The 16,150-nt window shown below is 38.2% G+C and overlaps 2 protein-coding genes across 4 annotated transcripts; one reads left to right on the forward strand and one right to left on the reverse strand.

The window, feature by feature from the left end:
• Positions 1-288: 288 nt before the first annotated feature.
• Positions 289-12,278, reverse strand: asb15b (ankyrin repeat and SOCS box containing 15b). Of its 3 annotated transcripts, none has more exons than XM_042402977.1 (14): positions 12,185-12,278; positions 8,671-8,779; positions 8,471-8,523; positions 8,135-8,266; positions 7,827-7,994; positions 4,017-4,123; positions 3,779-3,917; positions 3,527-3,698; positions 2,968-3,128; positions 2,596-2,740; positions 2,325-2,480; positions 1,644-1,746; positions 1,367-1,520; positions 289-1,242 (listed from the first exon to the last, which is right to left on the reverse strand). In XM_042402977.1, the coding sequence occupies exons 2-14, from the start codon at positions 8,775-8,777 to the stop codon at positions 1,079-1,081; spliced, it is 1,761 nt and encodes a 586-aa protein (XP_042258911.1). In that variant the 5' UTR covers positions 8,778-8,779; positions 12,185-12,278; the 3' UTR covers positions 289-1,078. The 3 variants fall into 3 exon arrangements, with proteins under 3 accessions (XP_042258911.1, XP_042258912.1, XP_042258910.1); XM_042402978.1 differs by lacking the exon at positions 12,185-12,278 and adding an exon at positions 9,114-9,172 and having other exon boundaries at positions 7,827-7,991; XM_042402976.1 differs by lacking the exon at positions 12,185-12,278 and adding an exon at positions 9,114-9,172.
• LOC121890576 lies at positions 10,065-15,758 on the forward strand. Its single transcript, XM_042402994.1, has 7 exons — positions 10,065-10,312; positions 11,779-11,886; positions 12,042-12,098; positions 12,196-12,354; positions 12,771-12,930; positions 13,379-13,479; positions 14,880-15,758. Exons 1-7 carry the CDS (start codon positions 10,301-10,303, stop codon positions 15,042-15,044), a joined length of 762 nt encoding a protein of 253 aa, XP_042258928.1. The 5' UTR covers positions 10,065-10,300; the 3' UTR covers positions 15,045-15,758.
• The last annotated feature ends 392 nt before the right edge of the window (positions 15,759-16,150 follow it).

The following is a 16,150-nucleotide window of genomic DNA, read 5'->3' on the forward strand; positions in this document are numbered from 1 at the left end:
TTCATTTTATATTTTTTTGTCTCTGCTTGTCCAGGTCCCATGTAGGATTGAAAATATATCTTTTGTTTTGGCTTTCTTTTTCCTCTTCATCACATGTGAATATTTGGAAAAGTCTGTTATGTGTAGGTTATTTATGACTGAATAAAACCAAACCAATAGAGTGCTTTGTTTTCACATTTTGGTCAGTAAGCTCCATACACATCACTGCTTTCAGAACCAAAACTTTCCAAACACAGGTTGCAAAACTTTAAGTTTCTAAAATATTTATTACAAAAATATACTCAAAAATCCATGTGCTACATTTAGGCAACAATACTGTTTTTTTTTTTCTCAGCCTATAACACATTAGGTGCACACTGAAAGCCAGCATAAAATGTGCACTCATACAGGTGTTTTTATTTACTTGATTAGACCTCTACCTTGAACCTCTTTGAAGGTGCCCACACATTGTGCTTGATTGACATTTGTTTGGCACCAGTTAGGGCAGCAGAACTTAATTATGTAATCATTCTGATTTGTTCAGTTTGGTGCCCTCACATAATTTCCAGAATAGCTCCACCCAACCTAAACATGAGCAGAGGTCAAATCAGCCAGAAGTGAAAACATGTGGGTGTGTAGAACCATCATCTATATCTGGCATGTTTGCAATGCAATCAAGAAAATAAAAAGTATAGTGACAATGTTGCAGCAGAAATGATTAAGAGATGATAGAAATATTACAGTTTTTCTCCAAGGCATAATATACTACATCTGTCCAGTGTTAGACATGACAAGGAAGACAAAACGATTTTGATTTAGAAAAAGGAAATGAAATGCTGATGCTGAAGTAGATTCCTAAAGAAAAGAGCCATTCAAATAGTTTAAGCCTGTGAGAAACTATTCCTGTTGTTTTTGTGACACATATAAGAAATAGTATTCACAATATGTGTTGCAGTCACAATCAAACGTATAAAACTGAACGCGTGCAATACAAAGGAACAATCAGTGAAAATATACCCTGATCATTTGATAAGAGTGACTAGTGCTTTTTTCATTATTTGTGTTTCAATCACACACGTCAATAGAATGTCTTTCATGTTCAAGAGAGGTCACCGTAGAGGTCGTACTCTCTGTAGGTCAGGTAGTTCTTCAGTCTGGGAGGAAAGGGAATGACAGCCATGGTTTCAGGGTTGTTCAGTGTCCTGAGGCTCATGTGACCCCTGATCACTAGTCGACACAAGTGCTGCAAAGAGCGTGGTTTGCCTGGGGGACCCAGAAACAGACAAGTTACTTAACTCACACTTAAAAGTTACAGATTTATCCTGTCCTTAATGTAATGTATATTTTGTTTTTCTTTAGTCCAAAACAGAGGGTTGGAAGTGTTTACTCAGTATGTCAGAAATCTCATCCCATTCTGGTCTCTTCTCCAGGATGCATTTGAGGTTTGCACAGATGGTGACATGGTTAACGTAGTCCAGGAGCATCCTCACCACACTGCCCACTGCATGTGTCAGCCATGACACTGAAACGAATTCACAGAACTGACAGAGACAGACAAGATTGATTGGGGGTGTTCATTTACTGCAAAAGTCAGGTTATTGGTTGATATATTATTTTTTTGACTGACTGACTGAGGACACGTGTCTGCCCCAATTAGCTCTTACTGAAATGACGTTTGGTTGCCGATAAATCTGATAGACTTGGTCATGGACGTCCATCCAGGTACGATCTGTTTCTTCACTGTTACCATGAAAACACTGGAAACACCTACCAAAGATAGTGTTGCAGTGGGTTAATATAAAATATTAAAATGCCTAATATGCTCAAATTCTTAAATATGGGATAGTTGTCGAAATTTACAGAGAATATGTACTAAAATGTTGGATCATTGTAAGGTCAAGATGTCTTAAACTTTTAAGATGCATTACTACCCCTGTCGTACTTAAAGACGCCTGTTTGACCAGGTGCAAAGATTAGAAACAACCTTTTTACATTCATCTCTAAGAGTGTGTATGGAGTAACTGGTCCCAGCTGGAAGAAACAGTAACTTGGGGAGCTGTTTGCATCAGTTTGTAACCCTGTTATTGTCAGTGTCAGGATTAAGTGAAGATTTTGGATGTTTATCTTTAAGCAGTTTTTGTATATGCATCATTGTGTGTATAGCATTCTGTTACTGCATTCTGCGTATGCTTACAACTGCTTCCTGGGCTCAGAATTTAAGTACTTTCTTGTTATGACCAATTAAATTATCCATCAGGGATCCAATTTGAGAAAAACTGAGCTGGAGCTCTTCCTCCAATCAAATATGTCATTGCTCTTGTCATTTTTAAAATAGGTAGACATACTTGTAAGCCTGATATCCGTTGTTGAGCAGCAGTCGCAGCATGATCTGATCCCTCAGACTGTACTGCAGGGCTGTGGGGAACAGGGTGTTACTGATCACTCTGAAGTAACAGTTCACCTCTGCTCCATAGGATAGCAGCAGTTGCACCAGCTCATGCCTGAATAGAAAGGTCAAAAAGTTTCTGTGACACACAACCAGGATGCTCCTTCCTGCCTTGTCTTCAGCACATAGTTTATTTGGAATGAGAAAACACACATAAGTACACCCCGCACCTCTCGGCTCGTACGGCAACCAGGATGCATTGTAGTGGGTCCAGGTCAGTTCTCGCTCCGGCTTCCAGCAACATCTCAGCACAGGTCACATCACCGTTGGAAACAGCAAAGTACAAAGGAGTCTTCCTAAGGTCTCCGTAGTTCTCTGTAACAAGATTCACATTAGATCGATGAACAAGTGCAGAAGGGCACAGATTCTAACATCCACCAGTAATGCTCCACCATCTAAGACTAAAGATTCATATTGTATGTCTATTAATGACACTAATGACATTTTTGCACATGCTACTGTTCATGCTTGCTTGAAACTGCCAGGGTTGAGGGTTTAAGGCTGTTGAGTTGTTGTGAAACGTGCATCCAGCTGTAACGCACCAGAGATGTGTGTGTCCAGCAAAGCGTTGACATTAAACCCCTTCTGGATAAGCAGCTCCAGACACTCAACCTGCCCCCCATCAGCTGCTGAGTGGACGGGGTTCTGGCCCGAGAGACGAATGGCTCTCTTTGTGGTGAGGGGGATGAGAGTCCTCAGGACTCTACAGAGAGAGAGAGGGGGAGACAAACAGGAAGAGAGTGAGGGACAGAAACAGTTGAAAACAAACGCTACAAGAAGAAGAAAACAGGACAGGGAGAAAAAACGTTCATTAGACTGTGGTTTTGAGCTACAGTGTTATTCGGTGACGGAAATGACAAACACAATAAAACAGAAGGCTCTTTGTGGACATGATTATGGCGAAACACTGCAGAGCTGTGAGGTGGGGACAGACATGTTGCAGCTTGATCACTTTGGCTGCAGAATGGAAAAGACTGTTAATTTGTCTTTCTCTTCTGCTTTTGACATGAGAATACTGCCATGTCTAGAACATCAGGATGCCTCTTTTGCAGCAAGGTCAGTGCTTTGTCACAAAACTGCAGGACATGAATGCAAGCTTACAGTATGTGTCCTTCATAGGCAGCTCTGTGGATGGGGAGCTGGCAGGCATAGCTGGCTACATTAGCATTGGCTCCATGCTCCAGGAGTAGTTTGACACAGTCCAGGTTTCCAGATCCAGCAGCATCATACAGGACTGTGTCTCCGTTGCTGGCCTGGGCATTCACATCCCCACCTAGTGGAGTGCAGAGAAAATACTGGGTCTGATGAGTGTGTCATTAAACCATACAAACTGTCAGCTTTTTAGCATTTTACCATGCTGGATGAGTATGTCCAAAGCCTCATTGTTTCCATATTCAGCTGCGATCCCCAGAGGTGTCACTCCATGAGCATTTCTAGCACTCACTTTGGCTCCATGTCGAAGCAGCAGCATTATAATGGCCGGACACCCCACCTGGTACAAGAGATACGGAGGAAGACATGTATGTGAGACGTTTTAGGCTCTGATTTAGTTTTAGTAATGCTTTACCTAGTCTCACACTATGCTGCTCACCTTTGCAGCTTCATGTGTGGCCGTCCACTTAGTGAGACACACCTGCTCCACGAAAGCGCCACCCATGATGAGGGATAAAACCATGTCATAGGATCTCTGTCTCACTGCTACAGAATGTAGATAATCACAAAATAACATGGTAGATTGTGATAATAATGGACACTAATAAGGCAAACAGCTACTGTTGTTTTAAAAATCAGCAATAATATGTTGTAATTTATAGCTAACAAGCAATTCTGTGTCAGCCAGGTCAGTCATACCAAGCATAATTCTCCCTTACAAGTGTGTACATCTAAGCCTTCCTCAGCCTCACAGGTTTTAAAGTCTGATCCCACTGCTCCTTTAAAGTCAGACTCTACTTTAAACCACATCCTTAATCCTTTAGATTTTAAAAATAGGAAAGGTTTAGTTTTTTTCATTTAAATATTAGGAGCCTTACTCAGCATGACAAATTGGATCAGCTGAAAATCTTGGTAACACAAACTGAACCTGACATTGCTGTATTATCTGAAACTTGGTTAAGATGCACAGTGAGTGATTCTGAGGCAGCCTTGGATGGTAACAATCTTTTTTGAATGGACAGAAATTTAAGAGGAGGACGTGTGGCCATTTATACAAGAGCTTATTTTACCTGTACTGTTCTTAATGCAGTCACAGTAGAAAAATGTTTTGAGTTTTTGGCTCTGAAAGTGTGTATTGCAAAAAATAATTCTGTTATTGTGGTCGGAGCATACAGACCTTCCGTTTCCTCCTCAGCTATTGACAAGATAGCTGATCTTTTAGCTCCATATAAGAATTCAGAGCTGATTATACTAGGTGATTTTAACTTAAACCTGTTGAGTTCTACCTCTAATTATTTAAAAGAGGACCATGGCAATATTAATCTTTCACAGGTAAATATTGACCCAACCAGGCCAAACTTAAAATACCCCTCCAAGTCATCTGAGTCAGGAGTATTTGAGCTCGGTCTTAGTGATCATTGTCCAATAGCTTATGCTGGAAATACCAGGATGAAAAAACTATGTCCATGTACGGTGACTAGACGGAATGTCAAACATTTTGATGAGCAGGCCTTCTTGAATGATCTTTTGAAAAGCGATATTCATGATACTGCTAAAATCCCAGATATTGAATTAACTCTTGACCATTTTTGGAAGTCTTTTAATGCAGTAGTTGATAAGCATGTACTTTTAAAAAAAATATAGAATACAGAATGGGTCAAGTCCCTGGTTTCCAGCAGAAATTTCTTCCTTGTTTAGAGGAAAAGGGAGCCTGGATTCTCACTAGGTATACCGGGGACCCCGGTCACTGGCTTGCTTTTACGCAGCTTAAAAACAAATGCACATCTGCAATAAGAAAATGTAAATCTAATTATTACTTGTATTTAATTCTCAAAGTGTACTCAAATCCAGCAAAATTTTGGAAGGCAGTAAGTTCTCTTGACCATAAGTCTTCCCTTTCATTTCCTACTCTCGCCACAGCTGACAGGTGTTCAATTTCAGACCATAAAGAGATTTGTGTAGCTTTTAATGAGCATTTTGCATCTGCTAGTAACCTATTTGTTGAAACTTATACAAGACCCCCTCTGTCTGCTATTGATCCTGACACCCAGGTAATGCCAAGGCCTCGTTTTACATTACATTTATTGACATAACCAATGCATTACTAGCTGTAGATATCAAGAAATTGGTTGGTGAGAATAAACTTGACCAATACTTTTTAAAGCTTGCTGCTCAAATTGTAGTCGGCTGTAGTACAGTTCCTAAGGTCTGGAAGGCTGTTTATGTAACTCCTTTAAATAAAGGTGGTGGAACAGCCAATCTTAACAATTATAGGCCTGTCTCTAAACTATCTTGCCTTGCAAAAATACTAGAATCTCTAGTAAATAATCAGTATAAATTATTTCTCACAGGACATTCTATTCTAAGCATACACCAATCGGATTTTAGATAAAAGCACAGCACTGTTACTGCAGCCACTCTTGTTTTAAATGATATTATCTTGGCTTTGGATAGAAAGAAACACTGTGCCGCTCTTTTTATTGATCTTTCGAAGGCATTCGATACAGTTGATCATGCATTGCTTTTAAAAAGGCTTCATAATATCAGATTTGATGAAATTGTTTATAAATGGTTCCAGAGTCCTCATGGACAGACAGCAGTGTGTAGCTGTTGGAACTGTTAAATCTCAATTTGTGCATGTTGCAAAAGGTGTACCTCAAGGCTTAATCCTGGGGCCTGTTCTGTTCACTCTGTATATAGATGATATTGTTTCCTCTGTTACTGGGTGTAATATTCATCTTTATGCTGGAGATACTATTTTGTACTATAATGACAACACTGTACATTTTGCTGTTAAATCCCTTCAGCACTGTTTTACTGATTTACAAGTTGCATTCAGTAACCTTAAATTAGTTCTTAATGCAGATAAAACTAAATTCATGCTTTTCACCAGAGCCAAACATATTGATATTGATAATCTCATCATACTGAAAGAGTCACAGAATACAAGTATCTTGGAATTTGGATTGATAAGAAGAGAACTTTTAAATATTGTGACTAAACTGGGGAGCAAATTAAAGAAAAAAAAAGTTTCTTTTATAGGAATAAAACATGTTTTCCTCTGCATTGTAGAAGGATGCTTATTATCAGTATTGGATAATGGTGACATTTTATACATGCATGCTTCAGCTGCGACTCTGAAGCCCTTGGACACTGATTATCACTCTGCTAGGATTTATTACCAGTGATAGTTATAGTATTCATCATTGTGAACTCTATGCTAAGATTGGATGGCCCTCTCTCTCTGTAAGGCATGATAAACACTGGGTTTCATTTATTTATATGATCCTTACCGGTTTTTTACTGTCTTACATTATTTCATTGTTGTCTTTTAATACAGGCCCCCCTGATTATGTTGCAGGTGCCAACTGTTTTTATTGAGCTTGGAAAATTCAGTTTTTCATGCTGTGCACCTGTAACCTGGAATGACATGCAGAACATTATAAAGCCTACCTAATTTTTATCCTTTTCATCTTATTTTACTTCCAACTGCTCTTGTTTTTAGCTGACTCATTTGCTGTAAATTTTAATTGCTTTATTTATTCCTAAGGTTTTACTATGTTAGTATTTTTACTCATTTGTTTTTTTTATTTCTTTTACTTTTTTATTGACATTTTTAGCTAAGTATCTTATCTGTGTTTCTTGGTGCCTAGGATGTGTTGTTTGTGTCTTTGCTTGGCTATATTGTAAATGAGGTCTCTACCTCAATATATTTCAGAGTCTAAATAAAGGTCAAATGACTTTGACTGGTGTCTGCCAACATAGCTTACTTTAGCATTTTAGAAATGTCCTGGTATATAACAAAGGACCCCTCTCATTGGCCTGCTTTGTTGTGGAGGAACACTTCAGGCCAACAAACATAAAAACTTAAAGACTCCCTCCAGACATGTTTTAAGATATATAAAAATACTTTGCTTTGAATACTAATTTGTGTCTAATATGGTTTTCCCACAAAGAAAGTCCAATTACCTTGTAAAAATCCTTAAAATTATATTTCTCTCCAGAATCTATGAGCTTTGTCCTACTTCACTGAAAAAAACAGCTTTATAGTGTCAAACTCTGGACATACATCATTCTGCTCAATGAAGCTCAAACATCCATGTGAAGGAACAAGAAAAAAACACATTTTTGACTGGACGGGGACTTTTTACTGATAAAAGTATCAAAATGTGCTGTTAATGAAATGGGTGAACAGCCTACTGATTGTCAAAGTGATTTGTCTACTGTGTTGACTTTGTGTGTGTGCTACCGATGAGCAGAGGAGACTCGTTCCTGCTGTTGGTGTTGTGTGGTGAAGCTCCGTGCTGCATCAGCATGCTAACATTTTCCACTAGGCCGGCCTCTGCTGCCAGAGTCAAAGCCGTGTCCCCATCCTCCGTGTGCTCCTCCAGGGTCAGATCTGTGCACATCAGAACTGCTACACACACACACACACACACACCAATAAGACTGTGTTAAAGTTGGAATAATACTAAATCTACCTAAAGGGTTTTATCAGGTTGCAGATGCTTTTTTTTATGTAGACTTTACGTCCGGCCTGTTGCAACGAGCTCTCACCCTGCAGTACCATCAGCAGGATCTCTCGCTGTGGCTGCACAGCTGCAGCATGCAGAGGCAGCCGGCCCCTGATGTCAGTCTCTCTGAAGGCAGACAAACGACCTGACAACACCTGCAGAGCGTACACATCACCTGTGGAGACAACAACGGAGATCCATACAGTGAACAGGGAAACAGTGAGTTTATGCAAACATACAGACACGTGTGTGCACATACACCCACAAAACAAACATTTAAGGCACACAGTTGAGGCACTGACATTTATTTGTGGGTCTTTGTGCCTTATATAACTTCACCTAATGTTGTCACATCACTACAACAATAGACAAGCTTTACCTTTCTGAATGGCTGCCATTATCTTTATGAATTCTTCACTATTTGGTTCCTTCCTAATGAACCAGAGGAGAATAGTGTTATAAATTACACAATTTTACTCCAAAAACAATGCTTGGAATTATTAACTTTTAATATTTCAATTCAGGATTTCCTGTACATCTTTTACTAAAAGTACTTTGGATATTTGGACTCTCTCATACCTGTTGTTTTGCAGAGAACGTTGCAGCTTGTAGGAGTCTTGAATGCTTTCTCGGATGGCAAACTCAATAAGTTCCTCATTTATGCCTTCCTGCTCAATGTCATCCATTTCTAAATCAAGGGACAACATGGATTTACATGTGTTTCCCTCTAAGCATTGGGCTTCTTTTAATTAAATAATTAGTTGCAATAAGAAAAAGAACTATGCGCAGAAAATAAGGTTACATTTGCAGGTAACTTATAACATGGCACAGTCACATCTGTCTGTAGTTTGTGCTTTCTCCTCGGCTCCACTGCATGCAACTTGTTTATCAGTGAAGGGCTGCAGGCACGATATCACCACTGTGCTTGAAATCATTTCATATGCAAGTACATTAGTATAAAGCTGTCATGACACCTCAAAATTAAGTAGCATTTTCATGTTAGTCTTATCAATCTGTCTCACCTGTTGGTCTGAATGTGTGTCCTTGAGTGCTCGCAGCTTGCAGCTCGTGTGTTTTTTGTTTTGCGGGGTTCTAAGCTGTCTGGGTTAAATTTAGATGTGACCTGCTTTAGACGACCTGACTCAGCTCAGAGTATGCCTGTCATGTTTTCACTTCCAGCTCCAGTGAACAAAGTACTCATTCCCTGATTGCTAAACTCTGACTTCATTCAAATGAGGTCATTTTGTCACATGCAAACAAAACACACATCACATGTTTGTGGGTTCATATCAGACTTTATTTGCAGGACACACACATTACTTTACTTACTTGAAGCCTGTGACCCCACTTTGGGCATAGGCTGCCAGGAAAGACACACACATTAGATGTACAAAATATTCTTGATATTAGATTCATGCGTTCTACATAACAATTATCTCAGGTTAATGATCACTTATCTGCTCTTTTTTCCTGAATTTCCTCCTTTGTGATTAGTATTGATTTGATAATGGAAATCAATAAGGGAGAATAGCTTTTAAATGGATTTGCTTTGTCAGTGTACATTATGCAACCTTACTTTCTGCACACACACACACACACACACACACACACACACAGACACACACACACACTCAAGCAATTCAATAAATAATAAAAGTGTATCTTATTATTAATAAATAAACCAAAACTTGTGTTCTATATAATAGAAAGTAATAAATATAAATTGATTTTAATAAATAAAAATCACAAAATAATGGAACAAAGAGCCTGGTTGAATATCCTCAATTTAGGGGCCCAACCCCCCAAGCAAAACCTTCCACATAACAAAAAACCCTTGTTGTCTTATTTTCATTTTCCAAATTACAGCTTAGGGAATAACCTTGACATATACTAAGCGAAATATTCCCTTAAGAGAACAAGCGCCCACTTTCTCTTGACGAACAAACTGATATGTGGGAGTTTATGGAAAACTCTCAGACAGCGTCAGAGTGTGACACAGTGACTCAGCCTGTAGGCGGCCTCTCTACCACGTCAAAAGACTTCACCAGTCTGTCTGGAGTGAAGCAGACTGCCAGCCCATCCTCAAGTTTCACTACACGCTTGGACATTGCACACATACACACAGAAAAACTCAGCTCAGCTTTGTCTTTGAGCTGAAAACGCGGAATTTCATGCATTGGATTTGAGCAACCTTGGATTCTTGCTCCATATGAGGAAGAAAGTAAGTTTTTATTATAATATTTTATTTTATTAATGTTTTTTGGGTTGTTTTTTTTTTTTTTTTTTTTTTTTTTTTTTTACAGCTATTTACTATAGCTGTATTCCTACTTTTGTTGTGTTTGTTAAATACAGAGGTGGCAGAATATTTGAATTTTTAAAAAGAATTTTCTCATTTTGTCATATATTCTTTGTGTTTTATCATTTGTATACTTTGCGCAATGAAATATGATGTTAGGTGAAATGATGATGATTTCTGGTGACTGTCATTCATTACACAAATGAAGTAAATATAAATAATGAAATAATACTGCTTCTGCATTCAGAATGTTATTTTAGTAAGAGTATTTGCAGTAAAATGAACATAAGACTTTAAAAAGTGCTCTCAATGAGGAATACTTCCTGTCAGAGTTACATTAATGCTGCACTGAGGTAATTTAATGTGTTAAGAGGTCTGCTGGTGTTGAACCTTTTTTAAAAAAGTGAAAGAGTGAAGTGAAAGTACGCTAAGGCACAGTTTGCTTTCACTCAATATGTTGAATAAGGAAGATTAGTGCATGCTCTACGTTCACTCTGCTGCTAGAAAATATTGTACGAGAATGAAAATTCCTTTGAGGCAAACACATTCCTGGCTGTCACACTGGTAACTCTGAAGCCTAAAGATTCCTCATACTGTAGCTCATTTTATACCTTGCATTTAAAAGCTTTACTCTTTAAAGAGTCATTACAGCTGTCATATTACGTACGTTCTTAGTTACTTTGCATTTCTGTGCACTTGGTTATTTTATTTTCATTTGGCAATGGTGTTCAAATTTGTCTTTTTATTATGACAAAATGATTATAAAAATAGATTTTATTTTGAATCAAACTGGAGAAACAAGACGGGAAAATGTGACATCAAACCAACTTAATAATTAATTAAAAACAAATGTATTGTATTTATGTATTTATGGTTTCGTTTTGTGTTCAACTGTCTCTTAATTAGGCCAATATGACATTTTCATTCATTATTTTTCCTCCCTTTGAAACACAAGACATACACAATGCAAACACAAAGGTTATTAGAAGATTAACAGAATAACAAGCCTAAAAAAAAGGTTAAAATATTAGTCCGATTTATGTGTCGACACATTATCTGCTTTAATTTAATACTAGATTGAAGCCTGCGTATTTAGGAAAGACATCAGATCCCCTACTAACGCCTTGTTAATGAGTGTGGGGGAAATTATATATACAGTATATACAAAATGCAATTATGGCACCATTGGGAAAGGCACTGTGGTTTCACTGGTCAGCTTCCAGGTGTGAATGTGTAACTGGATGAATGTACGTAAATCAGGGCAATGGTGAATTAAATCCTATGTGCTCAGTAAATACCTTCCTCAGATAAATAGCAACGAATCACTGTTATATCAAACTGACCTTTTCATCATTATACTATAATGAATACAGTATTTTTTTTGTCCACAGATCTTGAAAGCACCTTGTCTCCTCTTGAGTCTGTTCACAAGTTTGAATCTCTGCTCTGGAAAATTTGGGACACCGATAACTGATGATGTGAGCAAGCTGTCGTTATTGGTGAGATGACGGAGTTGCTACAGGCTTGATACATATCACATTTATAGTAAATAGTTGTTGCATGTGCTGCATGTTAAGAAATAATGTAACTCTGAGACTCTCTGCATCACTGATATGTTGTAAAAAATCTTTTTCTATGATTATTTCCAATTTAGAAGCAAAATATCCCCTCTGATTATGAGATTCCTGTTCATTACATTCCCAAAGAAGTGGTATGTATGAAGCAGAAATAATGTAAAACAGTCGAATAAAGATGGGGGCAAACTTGATATGATCTCCAACAAATTATGTGTTATACCTTCTTTTCAGGCTGGAACGTGCTGGGTCGTGTTGAACATCTATCCTTTAGAGCAGAGTCTTCGGAAGCTGGCCAACATGTTTGGTGCCATCTCCTCCAACAAAGAAAACATAATTGTCTTCATTGCGATGCTGAAGAGTTTACGCTTCACGTTTGACCACGAGGAACTAGTAAGCAATCATAAATTTTTTATCACGTAATTGAATACATAAGAAACTGTGTGTATTTGTAGAATAATTTAAGCAGTTTGTTCCTGCACCATAGCCTGCAAGAATAATTAATCATATTGTAATTTTAATTCTTATTCTGACAAAGCCAGTAACAGTGGTGCAAAAAATGTAATGTAAAATTGGTTTGGAAATATTATAGTTTGTGTGTATTTATCAAGCACATTTTCCATGAATATATCACAACATGCTTTACAAGAGCAAGTAAAAAGACTAAATTGAAACATGATTTGTACAAATAAGAACTATAGCTCGGTTTTAGGAAGGAGTTGTTAATATTTTTGACATTCAGGGACTGTTTAGCATATTGAACTGCATAATTGAGTTATTTCAGGATTGCCTGTTGTCTGATCCCCCAGGAAACGGCGATGCAAGTCTTCCAGTGTCACTATCAGGAAGGAAGCTTAATGTCTGGTCTTTACTTTGACTACATCAAAGATGTTTTACATAGTGCCGCTCAAGGAACACCCGGCTTCTCATGCAAGCCACCACCATGCCTGAATCCACAACAAACACCGGGTACGACATTCATTTTGATTTTTAATTTTTAATGGATGCTTTAAAAGCTAAAACAGCTTAGTAGCCTATTCATGTGCAGATATTGATTTGGGGTCCAGGACATACAGCTGTTGACAGGAATCAGATAAGTGGTCTTGAACACACAACCATAGATTGTAATTAAAGGATATACAATCAAATGTTGCATTAAAAGCAAGCCTCCTGCACTCGTAAAAGCCTTCCAAGAAAGTTTTTATGCTACCCGATATCTCAAAAAGGAACCAAAGAGTATTTATGAGTAGAAAACACGAACTGGAATTACATACACTTGTGACTAAAGCTTGAATCCCTCTAGAATCCTCTCTACTGGTTCAATAAATAAAGATCCAGAGGATTGAACCGCCCACTATCAGATTTCTAAAGTGTAACTGTAGTCAGTTAAAATTCCAATAATTTTTTCTTCTTCCAGGGGGTCAAAAGGAGGGTTATGAGTACAACTGGTCGAAGAGAACTCCTTTGCTTCTGACCTTCATTCCCATCACAGCTTGTGTTGTTCTTATCATATGGCTGGTGAGTAAGTGAATCATCAAATGTTCCATCAAATGTAAATTAATTATGTTTGTTGTAACATAAAAATGAATTTTCAAATAATCTATATAAAGATACAAATACAGGGAATACAGAGATGTTTCCTTAAGCGCCACATATGAGGTTGACATTTGTGGTTTAGAGTAAACTATTGACAGCTGGTAAAGACATTCATGCCTCTGACAGGATGAATTAATAACTTTTAACAATAACTTTTCACAGACTTTTCAACTAAAATAACTAAACAAACAATTCTTTGGTTTATGACCAACTAATGCAATAGTGATGACATTCCCATCAACATCATCTGTACTTTGTGTTTAGTACTAGCCTAATTAGCTTATTCACCTCTGTTTAGTTTTGACAAAACTGGAACAATGCAAAACGATGACAAATGACATACTCATGACATACGTATCATTATCTTCCCATTTCTGTATCATGGTTCCTCAAACGCAATTTTTTCCTCTGTTGCCCAGCTTCCTCCAACTCTGATCAGAATGTCTACTAAAATGTGTCAGTTGTCAGTTTTAATTAAAAACTCTAAACTAAATCAACATTGGCAAACCCATAGTTAGTAAGATAATTTATCTGCTTGCACAGTCGGTAGTAAACAATCTAGTAGATTAGCTTGCTAGCAGGATAGCTAGCATGCTGACATTAGAATTTACCTCAAAGCAGTGTGTGTGCCGACAATCTCACACAACCATTAGCCTGGCTGTAAAAAGACAATTTTGGCAATTTTCCTGCCATTTTAAAAACCTCTATTGTGTTACTTTGCTGTGAGTATTGTAATTACATTATTCCTGTATGTATAAAAGGTCGATAATGTCAAATGGCATGAATAGTTTGTATAGGCTACCACAGTGAGCATTTATTGCTGCTTTTAATGCTGGTTTTCGCTTTTCCGCTTTTCAACACGGTCCGAAGCTTCCCACCCTTTTAAAGAACGACAAATTCAGCTCCAAGCAATTCCCGAAGTAGTTACTCAGAGAAGATGATGTTCTTGGCACACAGACTGTACACCACAAATTATAGTTGTTTTCTTGCTTTTTGTAACTTTGTGAGAGACCTAAGAACACCCTCTGAAAAAAACAGTCCACTGTGGTTTAATTCTCCATTAACTAGATTGAATCTTGTGCTTCTGTGGGCCAGTCTAATAAAGCCTGTGTGATAATGTGCTTTCACTTTGGTGAGCACTTCCAGGAAGGAAATTCTTGTAAAGTTAACAACTGCTCATCAAATATTCAGTAGTCATTAGTTTACATAATGATGTCCGCTTCTGGGATTTACTATCTATCATGTGTCCATCATAACAAACTGGATAGAAGAGCACTGTTTAGGCTGTGTGCTTGATTTCCCTTTTTTTTTTTTCTTTTCAGGTCAAATCTAGAAGGCGTTCACCAGTCTGCAGCACTGAAAATAGTGAAATCGCACCTTCTGACATGATCCCAACTGTGTCTCTCTCCATCCCACTTCAAACACTCACCCACGCCGCTGACACTCAGCCAGCGGGGGAGGCAATCCCTGAACACGAAAGTGGATGAGGCACGATTAATAAAGAAGAGAGGGAAAATCTGGGCACCAGTAAAACGACTCACTCTCCAAGTTGCTCAGTTATTGGCAGGAGCCTGCTGGATGAATGAGTGTGGTCTCACACTCAGTCTTCCTCTGCTTTCATGGACCTGAGCTATACGAGAGAAAACTCACCTGCTGTGAAGGCGAGTGTGTTTCACGAAATTCACTTCTAACACTTAACATCATCCAAAGAGATTTTTGGAACTAAAGGAAGAACTCTCTAAATAGTGGCTGGTCATCTGCCAAAATGGTCACTGAAGTACATTAATTGTCTCGCCTTGGCCAGTGTTAAACAGCTTTTGGCTGGCCTATTCTGTGCTGAGTTGATTTTTTTTTTCATTCCTGCCACTATGAACTGGTGCTATTCCGGCCCCTGTTTTAAGCTGCAATCAAAAAGTATCGCTGGAGACTGAAATCATGAAATCATTGGAATGATATCACACCATCAGGAAGACTATTTTATTCCGAGATGGGACTCCTGTCACCGCTTTGATGGCTGTGTTGTCGTCGTTACGGAGACTGTCCTTTCACACTGAATCCTGAATCTCCACCTGCTTCTGTCTTCTCCTGAAGTGCATTGAGGGTAAACCTTTATGCAAAGAAGCCCATTCCCAAGTAAAACATCAAAAGTACTTCCCCCTTCACTTAAAAATATGTTTTTCTTCTTTTTCCCACAGTTGAATGTTTGAGCTTCTCTGTGCGGAATGATGTGTGTGCAGAGTTTGACACTAGAAGGCTGTTTTCACATTCATCTGCTGTAAGTGGAAAGTTTCTCTGAGCTCATTGAAAATCCAATTTTAGGGGGCAGGCCCACGACATCACAAATAGTTTGGAAGCCAATTCTGGTCCAATATTCAACTTACAGAAGTATGATGTGGAAACTTGAAGCCTCCAGTGCAGAAACACTGAGTAGGAGACGTCTTGTGTCCAGCAGTTAAACTTCTGAAATGAAATATATTTACATATTTGTAGATTCTGGATTTCTAATGAGGGAGAAGGAGTAGGTGTCATTTTAAGTATTTTAACCTGATAATTGAACTTTTGTTGAAAAAACATATGCGACACAAATTATTGT

This window comes from Thunnus maccoyii, chromosome 23 (genome assembly GCF_910596095.1).
Source record: "Thunnus maccoyii chromosome 23, fThuMac1.1, whole genome shotgun sequence".
In the NCBI taxonomy this organism is placed as follows: domain Eukaryota; kingdom Metazoa; phylum Chordata; class Actinopteri; order Scombriformes; family Scombridae; genus Thunnus; species Thunnus maccoyii.